The sequence below is a fragment of the Canis aureus genome, chromosome 20, assembly GCF_053574225.1.
Source record: "Canis aureus isolate CA01 chromosome 20, VMU_Caureus_v.1.0, whole genome shotgun sequence".
Lineage (NCBI taxonomy): Eukaryota > Metazoa > Chordata > Mammalia > Carnivora > Canidae > Canis > Canis aureus.
This window is the reverse complement of record NC_135630.1, coordinates 35,510,322-35,533,223: the sequence shown is the minus strand read 5'-3', so window position 1 is coordinate 35,533,223 and position 22,902 is coordinate 35,510,322. Positions and strand designations below refer to the sequence as shown.

The 22,902-nt window shown below is 51.3% G+C and overlaps 1 protein-coding gene across 2 annotated transcripts in view; it reads right to left on the bottom strand.

Moving 5' to 3' along the window:
* Positions 1-22,902, bottom strand: part of TFCP2L1 (transcription factor CP2 like 1) — a 60,167-nt gene that overhangs the window by 8,216 nt on the left and 29,049 nt on the right. For both annotated transcript variants that reach the window (XM_077861353.1, XM_077861354.1), the window contains 12 exons: positions 20,353-20,429; positions 19,703-19,808; positions 18,914-19,020; positions 17,651-17,803; positions 16,458-16,568; positions 13,439-13,530; positions 11,712-11,760; positions 11,527-11,620; positions 9,226-9,316; positions 8,071-8,171; positions 4,616-4,758; positions 602-653 (listed from right to left, as the gene is read on the bottom strand). In XM_077861353.1, coding sequence (XP_077717479.1) covers positions 602-653; positions 4,616-4,758; positions 8,071-8,171; positions 9,226-9,316; positions 11,527-11,620; positions 11,712-11,760; positions 13,439-13,530; positions 16,458-16,568; positions 17,651-17,803; positions 18,914-19,020; positions 19,703-19,808; positions 20,353-20,429 — 1,176 coding nt within the window. The remainder of the gene's footprint in view (positions 1-601; positions 654-4,615; positions 4,759-8,070; positions 8,172-9,225; positions 9,317-11,526; positions 11,621-11,711; positions 11,761-13,438; positions 13,531-16,457; positions 16,569-17,650; positions 17,804-18,913; positions 19,021-19,702; positions 19,809-20,352; positions 20,430-22,902) is intronic.

The window sequence follows — 22,902 nt, the reverse complement described above, 5'->3', positions numbered from 1 at the left end:
AAGGAGGACAGGAATGACCCTGCCATCGTTCAGGGTCTCTGACCCAATCATACAGGGTTTTCATTCTGATATACCCCATACATTCACCTGCCCTGGCCCTAAGGAAGGCTACAGCTAGTCTTTCCTTTCTCCTGGCACATGAGTTCCTTCTGAGACCTGTCCTCAGGTGGAAGCTTCATGTCCCGCCCCTCGCCCCATATCCCTGACACCCCACTAGGCCTGCAGGCTCAGCTGTTCTATTCCACACTTGCTCCTCCTGGAGACCTTCATTGTAGAAAAACCCAAACGCATCTTACGTCTACTCAAGCACCGAGTTACGTCTACTCAAGCACCAGGAAAATCACATTGCCTGGCCAGGGTTTCCCTTTCAGAACTGACGTTGGAGCAGATCTCAATAGTCCTCACATTTCCAGGACAACGTTTCACCTTTTCCCCAGAGGATGTCCTCAGATAACGTTCTCTCAAGGGACCCACCGTGCAGGCAGGGAGGCCGGCCCCACTCACCAGTTTGGGTGTCTCCTCACTCTACTACCCAGGGATGGGGCAGGAGGCACAGCCAACATACTTTAATTAAACAAGATAAAAAGGAGGGGGGCTTTACCTTTTAAGGTACTGAGGATAAAACAAGACTCATCTTGGAAATTCTGCACCATCTGAAAGGCAAAAGAGAGACCACGTCCCTTTGACAATGAGTTCATAATATGGAAAGCCTTGACGACACAGATCCCAGCCACTGTGTTTGTACAGATGCAGGAAAAGGGTTACACTTAACACTCACTAAGGAAACACAAAACAAGATAAATATATGAACTGATTATAGTTGTAAGTAACAAAAACTGAACATAAACGACAGAAAGGAGCCAGGAAGGGAAGCAAAATGTTAATATTTACCACGGGACTCCATGTTTCCTTTCGTTTTCATTTTTCCTACTTTACTGGGTCCTCCTATCCCTATAATGGACACATTACAGGAGCATGTATGTGTATAACGGCAACAAATTAAAAACTGAAGTGCTTTGAAAAAGGAAAAAAAAAACATCTTGGGAGTTAGCGGCCTCTGCATATCAGAGTCCTACGAGGACCAATATAAACAGAGCGCCACTCCCTCCATCTACCAAGTGGCAGGAATGGAAGGATTACCCAGCCGCCTCTCTGCAGTTTTCATTTTGATGAACTACCGGGTGACTTTATACAAGTCGACCTTTTCCCTTCTGGTCTCCATGCCCCATCTATAAAATGGGGCTGCTTCCGTGACAAAAGAACAGAACCAGGATACAGAATGTTAGGAATTGGCACCAGAACATCAGGAATCGGCACCCACGGCTAGTGGAGTGTTAATCTATACAACCACTTTACAAAACTGTCCACAGGACCCACTACATTACTCCTCCAGCCCAGTGTTCTAGATAAACCCCTGCAAGTGCCTAACTCAAAGCACACCTAAGAATGTTTACAGCAACACTGTTAGGAATGGTACCTGGAGAGGCGCCTGGCTGGCTCAGTGTGAAGAGCATGCGACTCTTGATCTTGGGGCTAAGTCTGAGCCCATCAGGTACAGAGATTACTTACATAAAAACTTGAAAAAAAAATAGTAACTGGAAACAGCCCCATGTCAATCAGTAATAATAGGAGCATGAATAAACTGTGACCTAATTCAGCATGCCAGTGGCCTCCGGCAGCATTTCAACATGTGTGACTCTCAAAAATATAAAGGGAAATGGAAGTCACAGAAAAACATGCTATTATTCCACCTTCATGAAATTTTAAATTAGGCAAAATTAAACGATATATTGAGGAGGAAAAGGGTACAATGAATACAACATTCAGAGCAGCAGGTGGAGGTGGTGTGGAAAAGGAAATTAGGGCACAAAGAGGCTCCTAACATAATACTTCATTAACCTGAGCGAAAAAATTGGGTACTTACCTCTTCCTTAAACTGTAAAAATAAGTTTTATAATTCTCCTTGCACACACATGCCATATTTCACAATATAAATGGAAAGAGTATTTCAAAAATACTTAAAGACATACCCACAACACACACGCTAGCTACCACAAAGCAAAACTCCTTTGCAAATTAAAAAAATGCAATCCACATTTATTGCCGCCTCTGGATTACTGCCCCAAATCCTGCCAATCTATGTACCTGAGGACCCCTGCCCCTCCCTGCCAGGCCTAATGATGCGTGAAGTACATTTATTCTATACTGCTGGCCTGCTCCCTCCTGGACTCTTGGCAGCCCAGCCACTTGGGCATGCAAAGCCCTACATGGAGCCCACACGGGCTTAATCAGTAACTCTCTTGTTTAATTAAGTGCCCTTGCACCTCAGGGGCCGGCTTTGCGGCTGGCCAGGCTGCCTCCACCGCTCCGGGCAATTAAGAACCAAAGGTTTCCAATTGATTCAGGGTTAAGAGGCAAGGAGACTTCGGAGAATAAGAATCGCCTACTTAGCTGAGGTAGCATTTCGGTTCTGTTCTCTGCTTCACTTGCTTAACTGCCCACTCTGGAGGGCCCAGGGCAAGCCGGGGAAGGGACTTCCTGCAGGGACCCGTGACATTGCAAGGGTTCCGCACATTCTTGGCTTTCATCTTCACAAAAGAAATTCATGCCCAAGTGCAAACTGACAACTTTCCTGTGCCATGCAGCAGCCCATTGTGCCGGTGTCTTAACCTCCCTGGCTATTCCCAAGGCAGTGCTTAGGTCAAGAACTCTGGGCATCATTTTGTCTGTGAGGTGGGGGTTGGAAAAACAGCTGTCTGAGATCTCAATGCAAGGACACAGAAGAAATTCTGAACTGGTGACAAAAACTAACAAGTGGCAGATGAAATGTACAGCTGGAACTCTGATGTGTTTTGAGAATCCACACCTACACAGTGCTCAGGCACACGACGGATGCCAGCAAGCGTCCTCTGACAAAATCACATCAAAGCTAATATACACTCCTCCAGGAAAAGAGTAAGGAAGAGAAGTGCCTTTCACATTTGCCTTCAGCTGTTTTATACTTCTTGACTTACACTAACTGAATTACTGAATTTTTTAAAGATTTTTTTTATTTTTTATTTTTAGGTAATCTCTGCACCCAACATGGGGCTCGAACTCACAACCCCAAGATCAAGAGTCTCATGCTCCACCGACTGAACCAGTCAAGCACCTGGTGAATTACTTTTTAATTCAAGAAGAAGGAAACCACCACCGCTTTGCCAACTTTTAGGACCAAACTCCCATGAAATGGGGGACTTCCATTTAAGGGGCTCGGGCAATTGTAATGACAAGTGGCAATAGGATTATCACCAATAATGACAATATATGAAAATACAGAGACTGTTAGAAGCCTTACGTTTTATACACTGTCAAATTTAAAGATCTCTACAACACTTGCTCCCAAAAGTCAAAAGCACCTAGCACCGTCAGTTACCACCATCACACCGTTATCTGGTGTCTCTCGGTGCCTGAGGCTGTTTTCTCTTTTCTCATTTTATCCTAACTACAACCTGTTCAGTGGGTTAATTATCCATTTTATAGATGCGGAAACTGAGGTTCAAAAGGGTTAAGTAAATCTGCCCAGGGTCACTCTACCCCTAGGAGCAAGGTCTGGGTGGGGACACATGTGATTCCAGAGCCACATCTTCTCTACTTCCCTAGACGCCATTCATGTCCCACTTCATCTACGGTCCTCTATACAGATGCTCTCAGAGTTCCCACAATGGGCTTGCTGGGGTCTCCTGGGGGCTCAGGGGGCCACCCCTGTTCCCATCAGCCCAGCTGTTTTCCTGAGGCCTCATTTCAGGGGAGGTGGACTAGCCTGGCAGCTAGAGGCATGGGCTCTGGGCTCCCCCAGGGCTCCCCCCTACCTCCACCCCTTACGAGGTGTGCAACCTGGGGCAATTACTCAGCCTCTCTGCATCTCAGTTTCCTATCTGTGAAATGAGATTTCACCCAGTTCAGAGTGAGGCTGTCAGGATTACAAGAGTCACTACATGTGCATTTAGGACAGGAAGCAGTGGATAAATGCTGCCACTCCTGGCTATTATCAGCAAGAGGAAGATTCCAGGATAAAAGAAGCTTAAGAGACTCTGCTCTACAATGAGCAGGAATGCCTAAACGCAGCTGCAAACCCTCCCTACCAGGAGTGGGATCGGATCACTCTGCCCTCTGCCATTGGCTGCTGGTGTCCTGCACAGGTCTGTGCAGGCAAGGGCAGACCCAGGAAGGCTGTGGTACCTTCAGTGGTCAGCAGAGGAGGGCTCTGTCCTCCCATGTGACCTGTGTCCTCTCCATCATCCAGTCCATGGTCCATTCCACTGCCCCGGGACCTGCAACCTTACACCCTGAGGGCAGGGGTGTAGTTTGCGCCATGGTTCCTACATGGCGCCTGGCCGGGGATGGGGTATGGAGTATGGAGTGGATACTAGACAGCCTCTCAGAGCCTCAGAACTCTCTCCACCTGCACTCAAGGGCAGCCAAGAGCATGTGGCACACAGCTGAAACCCGTTTGCCATCTTGGGGCATAAGTCCTCCTCCCCAAGCCCCAGAGGGGGCATTTCTGGCACCTGTTGCCGTGCCTCCCTACAGCCCGGAGCCCGGGGCCAGGAGCAAGGGTGGGGACAGCGCTCACCTCGTTGCTCACCACCACGTGGATTCCTGTGGGGCCCTGCCGGTAGACTCGGTGGATGTGCTGCGGGGAGATGCTGTACAGGCTGGCGATCTTCTCAACCAGCTCCAAGGTGGTCAGCTCTTCCAAAAAGATGGCATGGTACACTGGAGGGCAAGGGACAGGGCCTTCTGTAGAACACACTCCTGCTCCTAAGGAGCCTGCCTACCCCTCATACCCAACTCCCAAATCAGTCACTCTGCTGTAAGGATGCTCGTGCCCAGACTCATTCGATGGGATCTGGCTGTAACTGGCACAAAGCCTCTGCAGAGCCCAACCACAGGGGCAAAGCAGCCAGGCTATGGTTCTTCATTCCTGTACCAGTCTCTCTTGGGGGAATCTTACATAAAATCGGGAATTCTTGCATCCACCCCACACCCAATGACACCCGTGGAGGAGTGGAAGCTGGAGGAAGAACTGCTGGCAGAGCTCTGTATTTCTTTTCTAATAAGCTTCTAGTGATTCTGATGTGTGGCCAGACGCACACCCTTGCAGGAGAGAGGAGAGACTCTGCATCCTTTCCGTGGCTTAGTGGGGACGCTGGATGGCTCCTGGGGGCAAAGCGCAGGATTTAAGGATAACTGCTACTTCTTTTTAAATTTATTTAAAATAAATTAACACATAGTATATTATTAGTGTCAGAAGTAGAGTTCAATGATTGATCAGTTGTAGTAACACCCAGTGCTCATTACATCACATGTCCTCCTTAATGCCCATCACCCCATCCCCCCAACCCCTCCCTTCCAGCAACTCTCAGTTTAACTGTTTCCTAGAGTTCAGAGTCTCTTATGGTTTGTCTCCTTCTCTGATTTTGTCTTATTTTATTTTTCTCTCTTCCCCTACATTCATCAGCTCTGTTTCTTAAATTCCACATGAGTTAAATCACATAATTCTTTCTGATTGACTTATTTCACCCAGCATAATAACCCTCTGCTCCATCCACATCATTGCAAATGGCAAGATTTCATTCTTTTTGATGGCTGAGTAATATTCCAGAGTGTGTGCATGTGTGTTTACAAAACACATCATCTTTATCCATTCCTCTGTTGATGAACATCTGGACTCTTTCCATAGTTTGGCTATTATGGACATCGCTGCTATAAACACTGGGGTGCAGGTGCCCCTTTGAATCACTATGTTTGTATCCTTCGGATAAATACCTAATAGTACAATTGCGGGTCGTAGGGTAGCTCTATTTTTAACTTTCTGAGGAAACCCCATACTGTTTTTCAGAATAGCTGCCCCAGCTTGCATTCCCACCAACAGTGTAGGGAGGGTTCCCTTCTCTGCAAGGGGTAACTGCTACTTGATGGCACATGTGTCTCATCCTTGCTCTTCTCTGCAGCACAAATACTCCTCCGCTCCAGTACTGTGACCACAAAGGGCAGAGGGGCGCTGGGAGCATCGCCCGCCTGGTGGAAGATAACAGTGACCCCAAGGATGGAAATGCTTCCTTACAGGAAACCCAAACTAGCTGGGTAGGAGTCAGCTCTGTGGGCACCCCAGGGAGGAGGATTACTCGACCCTTGGGGGGCCCCAAATCCCTCAAAGGCAAAGCATCTGGATTAAACTAGAAATTCCCAAACTCCTACCTCAACTGAGGAACCTTCGGTTGCAGTGGCTGATGAGAGGCCCCGTACTTCAGAAGCACACATGCATGCACACGCGCACTTCCCAACACAGACTCCCTCCCAAAAGGGTTGGCAGAGGCCATCGCCTTCCAGCCACGCGGCCAACCCGCCATCCCACGACTTCAGGCAGGCTGGCCCGCTGTCAGATACTGGGCAGAGGACGTGGCCACTGCACCCTGCCCCTCCCATAGGAACCCCCCGTTAGAACACCAGGGCTCTTTTCCAAGATCCCTTTCTATGACAGATTCAAATGAACTTTTGTGTCTTTTAATGTTTCAGAGCCACTTCCACTTCTGAGTTCACTCCTCCAACAAATCAGGCCAGCCCAAAAGACCTACACAACTTGCAGGCAGCGCATTTCGTCGTACCCTTCTGTCACCAGCCCTTCCCGCCCCCAGCTCAAAGTGGGTGCTGCCAGGAATGCGTGGAGCAGCTGAAGGCTCAGACACTCCTCTGAACCCCTCCCTGGCCACCTCTCCTCCAGGATCATGTGGGTGGCAGTTTGGGGGAACGCGAGGCTCCAGAGGAGGCAGTCCCAGGCTCCAGTCCCAACTCAGCCACACTAGAACCAAGACCAAGACCTGTCCTGGGACCTCGGGGTGTGTGCAGGGGCAGCACCAGCGTTGCAGCGTGAATCACATGCTGTGCATGGACAGCTCCTGCTCTAAGCAGGTGCCGTGCACGAGGCTGTCCTTTCTGCATGATCAGGAAACCCTGGGGTTCAGGATGTGTCCTTCACAGGTTAACAGCTGAGAAGCAGGGGGAGGACCTAGACATTCTCCAGGAATGTACAGGGGCCAGACACGAGGGCTCAGAAGCCAGCAACTAGGGTCTAAAAGTTTGGGTCTCGGCTCTGCCACGTACAACACTGTCCCCTGGGGGCAGTTACCCAGCCTGCGCCTCAGTGTACCCTACAGTGAAACAACACTGCCAGCGGTCCCTGCCAGGAGAAGCGAGTGGGTGAGCACGCAGGAAGCCCTGGGGATGGCGACCTGGCGAGCCCCTATCTCCTCTGGCGGGAGCTGCAGAAGCACGCGGGGCACTCCCTCACTCTCTGCAGACACGGAGCACGGGCTCTGCGGCCTGAGGTGGGCAGTGGTCAGACCCTCGGCACTCACAGCCAAAAGCAAGGCACTTCGCTTTACATGCCTTGTCTCGCCAAAACCTCATCCCCCTGGGCAGAGCATTGTTCTCTGTATTTTGTACGTGCAGAAGCTGATGTACAGGCCCCAGAGCCCTGCCTGAGGCCACATGGCCAACAGGTGCACAGCCTGCACTGGTGTTCAGGCTCAGTTGACCTCAAGGCTTGTGTCCTCTCACCAAAATGTCTCCAAACTACCAACCCAAAAGAGTCACGTGCCCTAGGTGCCCTGGCCCCTGCAGCTCTACTCCTTAGCCCCCGTGCAGCCGCCACACCAAACGGGAAAGCCTTGTCCAGCTCATGGAAAACCCCAGGAACTATGGCCATGGGGCGGCACTTGTCACCAGCCTGGGAGTCAGAAGGCCAGACTCTTGGTTCTCCCGTGAGTGGCTAAGCAGCTGTGGGGAACACATCCTCTCTCTGGGCCTGCTCCCCAGGGAGGAAACAAGGAAGCTGGATCATGTGTTCTGGCAGAGAGTTTCCACCTTAAACATTTCAATCCCAGGAGAAAGTTGACCAAAACTCATTCTGCATGAATGGAGGTGGATCAGTGGAAATGTCCTCAGCAAGAGAACTCGTGTTGGTGCTAGGTCTTCCTGTTACCTGGCCACCCAATAACCAGCCCTGGGCTGCTCCCCACAACTCACCACACAGACTGCTGTCCCCACCATCCCGCTTCTGCTGCAGGGGTGCTCTGTTCTGCTCCAGCTCCTGACAGACGTAAATGGTCATCTTTGGCCTCACATTCCTGGCAGGAGGAGAAGAAATAAATAGGTATTGTTTTTGTGTGTGTGTGGGGGGGGGGGGCACAAGGGAATGGGACAAAGCTCTGTTGTTCCAGAATGTTCCAAAACACAGGGTGGAACTAGCACAGTGAAGGAATCAGAAGAAAAGAGGCCACAGGGATGCACAAGGCCTTTCGCTGGGCTTCTATGGCTTCTTGCAGTCTTGCCCAGAGACAGAGGGATGACAACCCCTCCAGGTCCTGCAAGCTGCCATGACGGCGCTCTGCTCAGAACTCACATCTCAAGACATAGGTGTTTTTCAGGGTGGTAACAAGAGCAAACACTTTCTCTAGCTTACTCTGCCCCGGAAACTGTTTCCAGAACTTCACATGCCTACATCATCTCATCCTCACACCACCTACGGAGACTGGAACCATGGCCCTCATTTTATAGAGAAGGGAACCGAGGCTCACAGAGGTTAGGCGCTTTCGTCTAGTGTAAAAATCCTAAGAGGCAGACCCAAGAGTCACACCCAGGCTCTCTCTTTCACTCTAGAACTGTGCTGTCCATCTGTGAAAGGTAAATGAGATTTGCAGCTCACTTGGCCAGTCAAACCAACCTGAGATCAAGGGCTCCACAGCCACACGTGGCCGGGGCTGCTGGACTGCACAGCATGGCCCCAAACACATCCACCACAGCAGGAAGCCCCCTCAGACCTGGCCCTGCTCTCCAGTCTGCCTGGAGAACCGAGAACTGCCACACAGTCCCACACCTTCCTCTGGGAGGAGAGAGATGGAAACCTAGGACCATGCAAGCAGCTGAGGAGAGGCTGAGGGGCTGGGATCCAGGGCCAAGGATCCTGCCAAACCAAGAAGGGGGAGGGGCTCCCGGCAGGGTGAACTGTGGCGGGCTCAGCCCCGCCCACCCGCATGGCCCTGGTCCCCTCTCACAGGGCCTCCGCTTGCACCTGCTCCCAGAGGAGCCCTGACCCCACCAGCCGGCCCATACAGCAGCATCGAAGAGGCTGCGTCGGGGCTTCCTGCCATACCCGGCCTCCAGCTGGAAACTGACACCCACCGGCCTTTGATGGCATTGAAGAGCCGGATCCCATCTGCAGGGCCACAGATCTGGACCAAATCGTCTCGAGACATCTTCAGCAAGTCAGCACCTAGGCAAGTAAATGGGGCCACCCATTAGTGGGACACACGGTTCCATCCTCAGGCACCTGCAGATGTTGCACTGTGTGGGCAGGGGACAGGGATGCGTCCGCCTCATCCTCAGAGGGCACCGGACGGTCCACGGAGAGAACAAAAAGCTAAACATCAGAAAATCACAGCCCAAGAGATGAATAGTATCCTCAAAGCTCAGGAGAACAGACAGGCATTTACAAAAGCCAACAGCCCCTCACCACCTCCGCCTGCCTGTCCCTCCCCCTGCTGTTCACTGGCACTAACAAGTGCATGTAACCTAGCCCAGGACGCCAGTTACACATGCACCTGCTACATGCAGAAGAGCACGACCCACAGGCTGCAGCCACGGTGAAGGCACCCATACTCCCCACACACAGAACAAGGGGCAGAGCAACCCCCCCCGCCACACACAGGCCCCTCATGCCGGCCACTCCCCCTCCCCTCTGGGGAACCACTGTCCTGACTCCTCACATGTCTCCATATTGCTTGCTTCTTTGACATTTACATAAGTGGAATGGAATAGGATACGCTTTCCTATGTTTGGCTCCCTCCCTCCAAGTTGTTTCAGGGCTCACTCATGCTGGCTGTGGTCAGAGATCATTCGTGCCCGTTATTAGACATTATTCATTGCATGAATATACCACAGTCACGTGTCTACTCCGCCAATGGGCACTAGAGTTGCTCCCAGAGTGATTATGAACAAAGGCCTATGAACATCCTTGTCCGTGGATGCAGTCCTTTCCACAAAGCCTAAGGAATCCCCCAGAACCTTGTGCCCATATGGACTCTCCAAGGGATAAGTATGAGATGAGCCTTCTGCTGAAACTCACCAGCAGCCACATGGCCAGGAGTGAAAATATCCAACCCCTTTTTCCCGCCATAGTTAAGACACAGTTTCAGTGGGATGCCTGGGTGGCTCAGTCGGTTAAGCAGCTGCCTTCAGCTCAGGTCACGATCCCAGGGTCCTGATATCGAACCCCATGTCAGGCTCCCTGCTCCACAGGGAGTCTGCTTCTCCCTCTGCCTCTCCTCCTTACTCTCTAAATTTAAATTTAAAAAAGATACACTTTCAGGCATAATTTTGTAAGCACAGGGGCTCCCCCTAAGTAACAAGCAAAAGCCAAAATCCCTCCACTGTTCTCTCAGGCCCCCAGGACCTCTGTGACTTCACCTCCTTTTCCAGTCCACCTGGCCTCGCTCACCTGGGTGCTCTGCTCTGTGGCCACACCAGGCAGGCCCCACCTTGTGGCCTTTGCACATAACCCTGCTCGGACATCTCACAGTTCCCCCATCCCTACTTGGCTCACTTCCTCCCCTCAGCCCAGCCTCTGCTTAAGGCCACCTTCTCAGGAAGGCGCACACTGAGCAACCCCCCTAAAAGGGCAGCCTCCCTCCCAGCTCCTCCCTGACCCAAGCCAGGCCCCTCCTCTGAGCCCGCCCGCCACCCAAGGGTCATACTGCATGGAAATGTGTGGTTCACACATCTGTGTGGACTCAAAGCTGCAAACTGCCGGAGGACAGGGTCCCTGTCCGACCCTCCTCCTACTGGCCACCACCAACACAAGTTCTTACAAAAGCTGAGCTGAAAGAAGACCATGTACGGTATTCTTCCCACTGTCACAGATGCCCTAGTTCTGGTCAAAATGTCACTCCCTGTCATCCTGGATTAACTTGACTTGGTCGCAAAGTTCATCGCTCAGTATACCCTTCTACCACACAGCCCTGGTTCCGGGTCTCTGTGTGACAGCCCCACCAGTAAGGGCTTGAAGAACCTTTCAGAGAAGGAAGAACCAGCTTCTCCTTCTCCCCTGTGGCTTCACCACCTTCTCAAAGGTCGTGGCTCCAGAGACAATGTGACCAATGGGCAGCACTGTGGTAGAAGTGCCAGGAAGGCGGAGTATGCCCCGGCCCCCTGGCTAAAGGGCTCCTTCCTGGGCAGTTGAGGGTACCCCCCACAGGACCCAGATGGCCTCCTGAAAGCCATCCTCGACTGGAAACTCCCAGCAGCAGCACTTCATATCTTAGCACTTGGCACAGGGTCAGCAAAGGTGAGTGACCCATACTACACCGGGTCCCCAGGGCAAAACCACGGAACTGCAGGCACTGCGGCAAATCCTGAAAAGCGAGTGGCTTTGTTACGTGTTTTTAAGATCCCTGTGGGTTTGAAAAACAACACAAAGATGCTCACCTGAGAAACTGGCGAACAGCCGACAGAACTGTGAGAACCTGTTTCGGTGGAGCCACTGCTGGGCGTCCTGGATGGAGGCTGATGGGAGCAGGTGCTGCAGGCAGAGAGAGAGGAAGGGTCCTGAAACGACCGCGCCGGGTCTGCCTGGGGATGTGCAGCCAGACAGCCCGGCTGCAGACACTTACATCGTTGCTCAGGGGCAGGGTCTCCACCGGGTGGGTCGGAGAGCTGTTCCTGCAAAGGAAAAGAACAGGCCATCAGACGCGGGGACACCTTCAGGGACGTGGGGACGGGCCCCTCACCCAGCCCGGTGCTCCCCCCGCCCCTCAGGCATGGCACTTGGAAACACAGCAGGGCCTCAAGAATTGCTCAGGTCAGAGAAATGTAGGCGGGACCGTCTGCACAATCCCTCTAAATCTCTGACCAACCCTTCAGGACAGACATGACTCAGTGGCAACACAGCATGACCAATGATCAGCACTCCACTCTGAGCTCAGCATTTGTTTGCACCTGATTCCTTCCCAGGCAGAGCTTCCCCACAGCCTCGGCCCCAGGGGAGGGCAGGCCGCCCCAGGAGCTCCACACGGCCACGTGGGGCCCAGGCAGCAGCAGCCAACACCTCTCTGCGGAGATGGGAGAAGGCTGTGGGCTCCTTGAGGAGGGAACAAGAAGCCTCGGTGTGACATCCATCCATGAGAACATTCTAACAGTTGGAGGCCCACTGACCTCCCTCCAGGGCTCACTCGTGGGGAAGGCACAGACCTGAACACCTGGATTCTCCAATTAAAAGAAAAAATACATTTTTAAATGACCCTCCCCGACAGACAGTGGGGCAGGTACGACATGAATGGACATAGGTGTCTCTGCGTTTAACATGATAACGAGGTAAGTTTTACTCTGCGAGTACCTTACCACAGTGACAATAAAAGCAAGGCCCTCACCGGGCTGACCCTCACACCGTCATCGGTAACAAGATGCACCTCGCCCAGCGCCTGTAAGGCGCCAGGCACCTTGCACACCCACCCCTACCCCCGACCCTGCATGGAATCCTCACTCCTTTGGTAGTGGAGAAAGTGGGGCTGAGGGAGGTTAAGGAACTCACCCCCAGAAAGGTGGGACTTAACACTCAATCTGAATGTGACACCTTGGCTATGCCACCCCACTTCTCAAGGAGGCCCCTCCTCACCTTGTGAAACCAAGTTCATGGACACTCACTCTCATCAGTGGCTTCTCTGTATGCCACGCACGGGCTGTGAGGAGCCCACAGGTTCCACGCCTACCTGCTGGGTCTGCCTGGTGTCTCCCTGCTGCCCGCCAGAACAGGATCAGGACGTACATGGCCACCACAGTGGTGCCGTGAGCCCTTCCTGTGCCACAAAGCTTAGGACAGGTTGGACCGATGCCTGCCAGTCCCCACACTACTGTCACCTTTGAGTCAGTGTGGCCCATCATGCATCTGCAGAGCTGGGTGACCATGTGTGAGGCTGCTCCTTGTTACAAGCCCTGAACCCTAGGGCAGGGAGCATCCTGAGCTGTCCTATGCTACCCAGAGAATGCGCACAGGGACCACAGAAAGAGCCAGGATGGCCCCTCACAGCCACTGGAGCCCCCTAAACAGCTGCCTCCTTAGGCCCCATCTGCCTAGGAGGCCATTCTGCCCTGAAGGGCAACCCGCAGGCCAACCTGCTTCTGCGGGTAGCCGGGGTGGGAAGGTGGGTTCTGGGCTGCTGCCCCAGCAGATGATGTTTACAGAAGCACATCCAAGCACAGAAAGCTGTGCAAATATTTCAAGTGCCACTCCAAAGCCCAAACCGATGCCAGTGCACCAAACAGAGGAAGACACAAAGACCAAGAAAGGAGACTACACCCATCATCACTCCAGGGGCTCTCAAGGGAAAGAAGACAGACATACCCTTCACCAAGGCCAAAGCTATTTGGAGAGCCGTTGTAGCTTGGAGATGGGGCGCTGTTCACCTGGTAGGCCATGTCAGGCCACGGGGAGCACTGTGGAAAGAGCACAGGACAGTAGTGACTCGAGAGCCATGGTGGTCAGGAACAACTCAGGCCACAGAGCTGCAGACCCAGCTCCTATCCCTCCCATGCCAGCATCCATCAAGGCCAGCACGGGAAGCCCCTGACCCCTCAACACTTAGCCCACATCCTCCCAGGGCCCACGTGAGCCAGCGAAGCATGGGTACTAGGGCCATGCCCAAGAAACTGAGCGCAGCAGAGAAGACCTAAAATTCAGTCATTCCCAGAGCAAGCAAAAGCAGGCATGTGTCTCTGTGGGCTTCCTAGGGAAAGAAACATCGTCGGTCATCTGGGTCCCTAAGAAAAGAGAACTAACAAAACAGGCCAACTGCCCAGAGGCAGGTTTTACCAGGTGTAGACAAGTGGTGTAAAAGCAAAGGAGGGAGCACTGGACACAGATAACTTCCAAACAAAAATCATCCGTGAGGTTCAGTAGTGGGGTGCCCGTGTGGCTCAGTGACTTAAGCGTCCAACTTGTGGTTTTGGCTCAGGTCGTGATCTCAGGATCGTGAGATAGAGCCTTGCATCAGGCTCCACGCTCAGCGGGGAGTCTGCTTATCCCTCTCCCTCTGCTTGTTCCTCTGCTCTCTCTCTCTCTCCCCCTAAAATGAATAAATAAATATAAATCTAAAACAAAAATGTTCAGTACTAAAACCTGCACTACTTGAAACATTCCAGGAGCAGCCAGCCCTCTTAGGCATCAGTCGATGCGTGTTTACTATACCTCAGCCGTCCTGCTAGGAGCTAAGGGATACACAAAAAACACGGAGGATGTGATCCTTGACCTCAAGGAACTTCTTGAGCAGAAGCCAAGGATGAACATAGGAGAGAATCGCCCAAAGAAAGCAAAGATGTACAGGTTTTGCCTGTTGGGGAAGCCAGGGGACAAAGTATTCATTTCTCCCCTTCCCTGTGATGACACCTCTTTGGAGAGGGCCAATTTGAAGCATTCCTGAAGATTTACTATCACCCACCGAACCACAGGTTGGTAAATATTTAACTCGGTTGTGCATGTGGGCTGGAATTTCTTGGTGGTAAATCCGGGAGCTGAGGAGGAAGAGCTGACAGTCACCTTACAAGGTCATGGGCCAGGCGGGGGTATTGACCAACTGTACCACGCTCTGACAAGGGCGTAGACAGACGCTGTCTAAAGCACCCCCGGACCTCTCCTCCACCAGGGGGAAGACAGAAGAGAGGCAGGAGCAGAGAGGCTGAGGCTTGGCCTGGAAGGGAAAGGTGTCCGTAGGCAGAGGGCAGTGGGAGCGTGGAGGGCACCCTGGAGGGCCTGCACGCAAGGGGACTGGGGCCTGGGGAAAACTAACTGGTCTGAGCTCTGATTCATAACTGCAGGTCCTCGTACTGCTTTGCTGCTGAGAGTTAGACAGGCTCTTCCTGCACCAGGGCTCTCTGGTCACTATTATCCTGTGTCAGATAAAACACTGGTAACATATCTATGCCGCCGCAAAATTATCTTCCATACTGTATCTTGTTGCAAATACCTTTCTGCATATGGCTTCTCTCTCTCTCTCTCTCTCTCTCTCTCTCTCTCTCACACACACACACACACACACACACACACACACACACCAGCCAGGACCAGCCACTATTCTCTTAGATGCTCTGTGCCCTGGGCCTCACCTTTAACACAGCCTTAACTCTACCACAGCTGAGGCTGGGCCTCCTGCATCTGTGGAGGGCCTTCTGAGCAAGTCAAATTATTCAATGAACACCCACTAGCTGGGCTGATTGCAGAACACACTGGGGAACAGCTGCTTTAAAAATAACAACAGAAGAGCGCCTGGGTGGCTCAGTGGTTGTGTCTGCCTTTGGCTCAAGTCGTGATCCCGGGGTCCTGGGACTGAGTCCCACGTTGGGCTCCCTGCATGGAGCCTGCTTCTCCCTCTGCCGAGGTCTCTGCCTCTCTGTGTCTCTCATAAATAAATAAAATTGTAAAAAAGAAAAAAAAAAAAAACACAACAGACCCCAGTAAGATGTGGCACCAGCAGTGACCAGTGACAGGGGGAAGAAGAGCCTGTGACAGTGAGGGTCTCAGAAGTACGCTGGACACAAGGAGGTTTAGAGCAGGTGCTGTCAGTGTCCAGGTTAGGAGGAGACGCGTTCCAGTCTCTATTCAAACAACAAAGCGGCAAGTAGTCAACACCCCCGACCTGTAAGCCTGCTCTGAGAATGAAGCCTGCAGAGCTTTCTACCATATGCAGAACTTCACATGCACAGGGTCATTCCCTGCACCATGTGTGAAACGGCAAGAGCCCCGAGAGCACCAATGTCCACCAGCAGGCCATCTATCTATACAACGAAGACCACGCCTCTGGGTAAAGAACTAGAAAGCTTTTTATGAACAGATGGAGAACAGACTCCAAGACAGGCTATTAAATAAAGCAATCAAGTTACAGAACAGTATGTCTATGTACACTGTTGGTATAAAAAAAAGTGGGCGTGGGGCAAACATGTATGAATTGGCTTCATCGGCAGAGAAAGCTAGGCCAGATACATGGGGACCCAAGAGATGCCAGCTGCCCTGGGAAGAGACAGCTTGAGGCTAGGACAGTTTGGGGAGAGGCATTTTCTAGTGTATATATACTCTCTTCTACCTTTTGAATTTTGGACCTTTATTTAAAAAAAAAAAATCACCTGATTCTGGAAAGTACAAATGGCAGCACAGAACCGGAAGAGATTTCTGAAACACCTTCCTGGCCCCCTGGCCTTATCATGTGAACACAGCTCCGGACCCAGGAATCTGCCACAATTTTATAGGCACTTTCCAAAGCAGCATTCACCCAAGGTGGGCAATTTCCCAAGAACCTAAACCAAGAGCACGCAGTCATCCTGCTCCGTGAAGAAGGCCCCAGGAGGCGCACCCCAGCACCAGGCCGGCTCACCTCTGTGAGAATGGTGGTCTCGTAGGATGGCTGGTACTTCTCTTTTTCTTGGGCAGTTCTTTTCTCCATCTTTTCCCGGTCGGTCTTCTGTTTCCGGTCAGCTCCCTTTGGCTACAAGTACAGAGCACAGGGGTTCCGATTAGTCCAAAGTGAGCAGAAGCAGCTATCAGAGAAAGAACCAGGACTTAGAGACAGGTCCCAAGATTTGCACTCTCCCCAGGCCCCAGGAGTCCAGGCAGGATCTCCGGACAGGTCGGCATCTCTCTCACCTCCCAGGCGTCAAGCACATGATCCTCCTCCTGGAGCCCCTCCCCTTCCTCACCTGGGAAAGCCGAGGCACTCTGCGGGGCGGGGCGGGGGGGGCGTCATACAGACACTATCCCTCCCTCCTGCTGCCAGTCTGCATCTGAGCCCCAGATATCCACAGGGTGCCACTGGACCCGAGGACCACAGATGTGGTCTGTATATGATGAGGACAGAGGTGCGACCAGGACCAGGCAAAGACATCCGGCCACACAGCTGTGGGTCTGTCCACGGGAAATCAGACCCACGAGACCCTGTAGCAGGCAGCACCTAAGACCACAGGCCACGGTGCCCGCTGCACAGGGGCTCCTCAAACACGGCCACATCCTAATCCCCAGAACCCGAGGCTGTCACTTCACAAGGCAAAGGAAGTAAAGCTGCAGGTGGAATTAGGATTGCTAGCTGTGTGATGTGGAAACAGGAAGATTATCCTGAGTCATCCCAGGGGGTCCAGCACAATCACAGGGTCCATAAAAGTGGACAAGGGAGGGAGGAGAGGAGGCTGGAGCAATGTGACCAGAGAAGAGCCCAGCCACTCTTGCTAGCTCCTAGGACAAGTGGATGTGGCCTGGGGAATGCAGAGGCCTCTAGAAGGCAGCAAAGGGAAGGAGAGGGATCCTCCAGAAAAGAATGCAGCCCTCCTCCTCAACGCTTGACTTTAGTCCAGTGAGACCATCAGACTTCTGACCCCGGGGCCTGAAAGGTAGTAAGTGCATGTGGTTTGACCCCCTCAGGGGTCCAGGTAGAAGCCCCAGGCCAACAGGATGCCGAGCTCCCTGCCGGGCCTCCAGCGGGAATCCCAAAGGTCTATGCACTGCTGTCACCGTCCAGCACAGGCAGGGACCCGTGGGTTCGGCGGCCACAGGTGGAACGTGGCAAGGATGTCCTACCTTAAACACCTTGATCTGGCAGCTGGCCGAGTGCAAGTGTTCTGTGTACTCCCCATTCTCGTTCTGCTTAAATGTATCGATCTGCACTCGGAAAGGCACTCCCTTCTCACCCCCGTGCTTCCTGGGGGTGAACTCCGTGCTGATGCAGTGCACCTGGAAGGGGAAATGTGGGCCAGAGCCAAGGAGAGGAGTGGGGACAGGCCCTGGACTCCCCAAGGGCCCCTCACCAAATGGAGGTTTCCATCCTGCACCATCAGGTCCACAGCTGCCTCGGCCTCCCCACTCCCCACGCACACTCCACCAGGGTGATGGCCTCTCTGTCCCCTCCACCCTCCCCTGTTATAAAGGGCACGGCCTCTCCCCTTTGTCCCTCGACCTCAGAGGCCCTGCCTGACCAGCTACGTCCTCGCCATCGCTCAGGCCCACGGACCCTCACTCCCTCCTCTCCCCTGGCAGATCCCACAGACTGCACAGCAGGGATCCCCGCCTGGTGCCCAATGGCCCTCGTGTCCGAGTTACTCGGGCCAGGCCAGGAGCAGGAGCAGAAAGTTGGAGCCATTTCTATGTTTCTAAGTAAGTACGTGTTACAGAAAAAGGCACTGGGTAACATATTTATTATCAGAATACTATAAATACTCCAATAATATATATTATTGTGCTAATACAATACAATACAAAGTATTATAATAACTTTAAAGTACAGTAAGAATATTATAATCATGTTAAAAAAAAGATCACTAACTTTTACTGAGCAATTACTATGGACCAGGCACTGCAGTAATGACTTTATGTTCATTATCTGATTTGTAAGACAAGTGAAAAAACTAAGAGGTTCAGAAAGGGACATAGAGAGAGAACGAGAGAGTGCGTGTCAGCCCAGAAGCACGGCGGCCCCGCCAGGCTCCTGGACCCATGCCAGGTGCTTGATCATGAAACAATTAATTTAATCATAGAAACTATCATGGAAAAAAAATTTATTACCTATTATATACGCGAGGGCATACTTATTTTGTAACAAGCTTACATATTGTTAAGCAAAACCCACACAGTATTCTACAACATGCCACGTCCTTTCCTAGCTCTGGGGACCAACTAGCTCCACGACTGAGCCACACTCCTGTAGCCTCCTCCCCTTCAACGTACATCCCCGTAACATAGAACAGGAGCCCGTTGGGGCCCTGCAGGTGGACTGTTTTGAGGAACAACATGCATGCAGGCCCCAAAACTCTGGCTTCCCCCAAGAACACCCTCCCTCCCACTTACCTGAATGAATGCAGAGGCTCTCTTTGAAGGGTCCCACAAAAATTCGACTGCATTCAGCTGTGTCGGGCTGGCCCTGGGGTCCAAGATACCAACAGACAGTGGAATATCTGCACACACATACACATACACAAAAGTGCAATTGTCAGCCACTCCCAGAGGCTTAGGGAAGGACTCTCATTACAGGTCCAAATTCCTTAACCACAATTTGAAATGCCGAAAGTTCTGAAAACTAAGTTTTGCATAACTCATTTGGCAGAAAGCCCAACGTGAACTGCCACAAAGCTATTGGGAGTTCTTTGTCCCATTTTGGGTGAACAGACATTTTACCCTGCTGCAGAAATATTAGTGTACTGGATGGCCTGCCAGAGGCATTACCTGGAGCTAGGGATCGACACACCCTGTTGCCATTCTAAAACTTCTAAATTCCAAGACACACCTGGCTCCCAGAGTTACAGGTAAAAGACTATGGATCAGCGCCTAAGACCTCAAAGCTCAATTTCTGTTGCCCATCGCTGTGATGCCCATGCTTCCCTTCGTCACAGATCAGAATCCTTTAGGGCAGGGCCTTCTGCAATGCTTTCCCTGCAATCCCTGATGGCAGAGCTCTGAGTTAGAAATCCCCGAGGGCAGGCTTGGTGCCAGCTCGCACAGCGTTTTACCTGAGGCAAGGGTACACTAAAGTGTCCTAGCGAGGCATGCATCCGACAGCATCCAAGAAGAACCCCAATGTTCTTGGGGTTCCCAATGAACTTGGAGTGCCTTGGGCCCCGCGTGGCCCAGCAGACTCACCAATGTCCAGGATTCGGTCCCCGGGCCGGCTCCACCGCCATCCCTCCAGCTGCTGGTGCTCTGTGTACTGCAGTCGGCGGTCGTGGAAAACCACCCGGATGATGCTCTAGGGAGGAGAAGCCAGTAGGAGACAGCTAAGTGTGGGGCTGACAAGGACCCAAGAGAACTTCCCACCGGGGCAAATCTCCCACCTTTCAAGACTAAGACCTCTCCTGCCAGAGCCTTCCTTCCCAGCTCTCAAGCTCTGCATGCTTCTCCCCCCTAAGAACCCCAATCATAGGACAGTAAGAATGAGGACTATCCCCCTTTTCCAGAATTACTAAGTGCTTTACATACACAGCTAACCTATATATCTTTTTGTGCCAATGAGCCAACTGAAAGCTCAGGAAGATTCAGTAAGTGGCAAAGCCAGGCTCAAACCTGAGTTCATCCAGCCCAGAGCCCACTCCATTAGCCCACGCCCCTCCAGCTGTTAGCACTGCCAGCTTGCCCTCAACTGCCTGGACAACACGCTCCAGGGACCAGGAACCCCTCCCACTCCAGGGCTCTCCCCAAACCTCCGAGGCACTCCTGACCCCCACCACCAGCAAGCCCAGACCCCTCAGACCCCCAAGACCTCCTGGGGAGGGAGGGCGGCCCCACAGCCTTGCCTTGACATATTTTGTGTTCAGATCTTGAAAGTCTCCCAACTTCCGATTCTCCAGCAGTCGGATTTCATAAGATTGGCCTAGGAGGGGGTTAACAGTACATTTTCCATTTCTGATGGGTTTCAAACGTGGAGTTCACCCAGAGGGAGGCCTTCTTGACCTCCTGAGTGACCACCCAAGCCTCACGGCCCCAGGGGACAGAGCAGTCAGTCCATGGCCAACTCAGATGGCTCTCTGGACTGCACACCCCCATTTGTCCCCCAAGCCTGGTTGTGCCTAAGACACCCTAGGTAGCACACCATGTGTCCCCCAAAACACAGCACCTCTACAGTTTTCAAAGAAAGAGAATTCAACAAAATGGAGTTAATGTTAAGAACAGAACTTCATGTTTCTTTAGAAAGGCTGCCCCTGCACCCCCCCTCCCCGGGTCACTTGGATGGAGAACACAGCCACCCACTCAGATCCATGTTACAGTAAATAACTGACCATACCCTTCCCAAGAGCAGGTTAAAGGAACGAGTAAAAGCCTGTTAAACATTGTCTCTAATTGCAGAATGAAAAGCATTTTCCCAACTTAAAAGAATTTCATGTATTTAAGGGGTGTGGGGATTCTATTTGGTGATATATAACCAGCACAAGCTAGTCAAAGAATACGCATGGAGAAAAGACTCATCCTTAGTAACAGGGAGAACCTGAATCTATGAATTACAACCATGAACAACCTGGATGAAACTAAACGCTTTATGAGGAAATAAAATACAGTCTGAATAAATAGGATACGCCATGTTCCTAGACAGGAAGACCACTTACTGAACGATGTCAGTTTTTCCCAAATTAAGTGTTAACCACAGCTCTAAAACGCCCGTACACATTTCACAACTTAATAAAGGATGTTTTACAAATTAAGAGAAAATGATTTAGTGGTGGTATTGGTAAATCTGATTGCCTGCTGGAAATTTTTTTTTAATTTTTAGGTAAGGATAGACTCACAAGAAGTAACAAAAATAGTACAAAGGGGTCCTGAATACTTGTCCCCCAGTGTCGCCAGTGGTGGCATCTGAGGTAAGTATGATACATCATTGAAACCAGGAGCCTAGGGATGCCTGGGTAGCTCAGTGGTTGATTGGAATGGGTTGTGATCCTGAGGTCCGGAATCAAGTCCTGCATTGGGCTTCTCGCAGAGAGCCTGCTTCTCCCTCTATGTCTCTGCCTCTCTTTCTGTCTCTCTCATGAATAAACAAATAAAATCTTAAAAAAAAAAAAAAAAAGAAAGGAAGGAAGGAAGGAAGGAAGGGAAGGAGGGAGGGAGGGAGGGAGGGAGGGACAAACGAATGAACCAGGAGCCTGACCATGGTTCAATGCAATTCAACTAAAAGTCTCACATAGATCTCCCTTGGTTTTGAGGTTTTACTCAACTCATAGCAAACAGCAAAACAAGTTATCACTGGACTAAAGTCAACTATCTTAAGGTTTTATGTGAACATGAATCATACCAGACACTCAATAGAGAAGGATTTTCGGAAACTAAAATTGGGCAAAAGGGAAATCTACCTATACTAAAATCTCCCTCTCTCTCTCTCTCTCTATATATATATGTATATATGTGTGTGTGTGTCTACACACACACACATATATACACATATATACACACACGTGTATTTATATGTATATGTATAGACACATGCATATATATGAATGAAACTTAAATGCAAACAACAAATTAGGAACAGCACAAACCCAGTGGCAAGCAGTTTTAAAATAGCTAAAACAGCCATTAAAAAAAATACTAAGACCCCCTGTGTCAGGTGGAATGCTGCTCCCTCCCAGAGAAGATATATCCAGATCCTCATCTCCAGAACCTATGAATGTTACCTTGTATTTGGAAAAACAGTCTTTGCAGATGCAATTAAATTAAGGATACTGAGATAAAGAGATATTCCTGGATTATCTGGAGGTCCCTAAATCTAATGGCAAGTGTCCTTGTAAGAGACACACAGAGAAGACAAAGAGAAGAGGAGGTAACGTGACCAGCAGAGATTGGAGGAACACAAGCCAAGGGACACCTGGAGCACCCAGAAGCTGGAAGATACAGAGAATGGATTCTCTCCTCAAACTCCAAAAAGGACCACGGCCCTACCAGATTTCCAACTTCTAGCCTCAGGAACTATGGGAAAATAAACTTGTGGTGTTTCATGTTAAGCCAACATGTTTGTAGTAATTTGTTAAAGCAACCACAGAAGCTAATATACTACTCCTTGCAATGAATAATAGAACCAAAGAACATGCAATTAAATCACTCATTCCAAATATCTACCAACAACTACTATGAAATGCCACATGAATCCTAGGGACTTGGAGATGAGCAGAATGGACATAGGGCTGTGTGTCACAGAGCTCGTCCCCATGGCTCCCTCCAGGCCTGGAGATGAGGCTGACCACGCAGAGAAACACCCACTCGGCAAGCGCCCTTCTCAGCTTCAACCAGCCCTTGGGACAGGACCAGCAGACATAGCGATGCACCAAGCCCCCATCCCCCTCAGGACGATGTGCTGG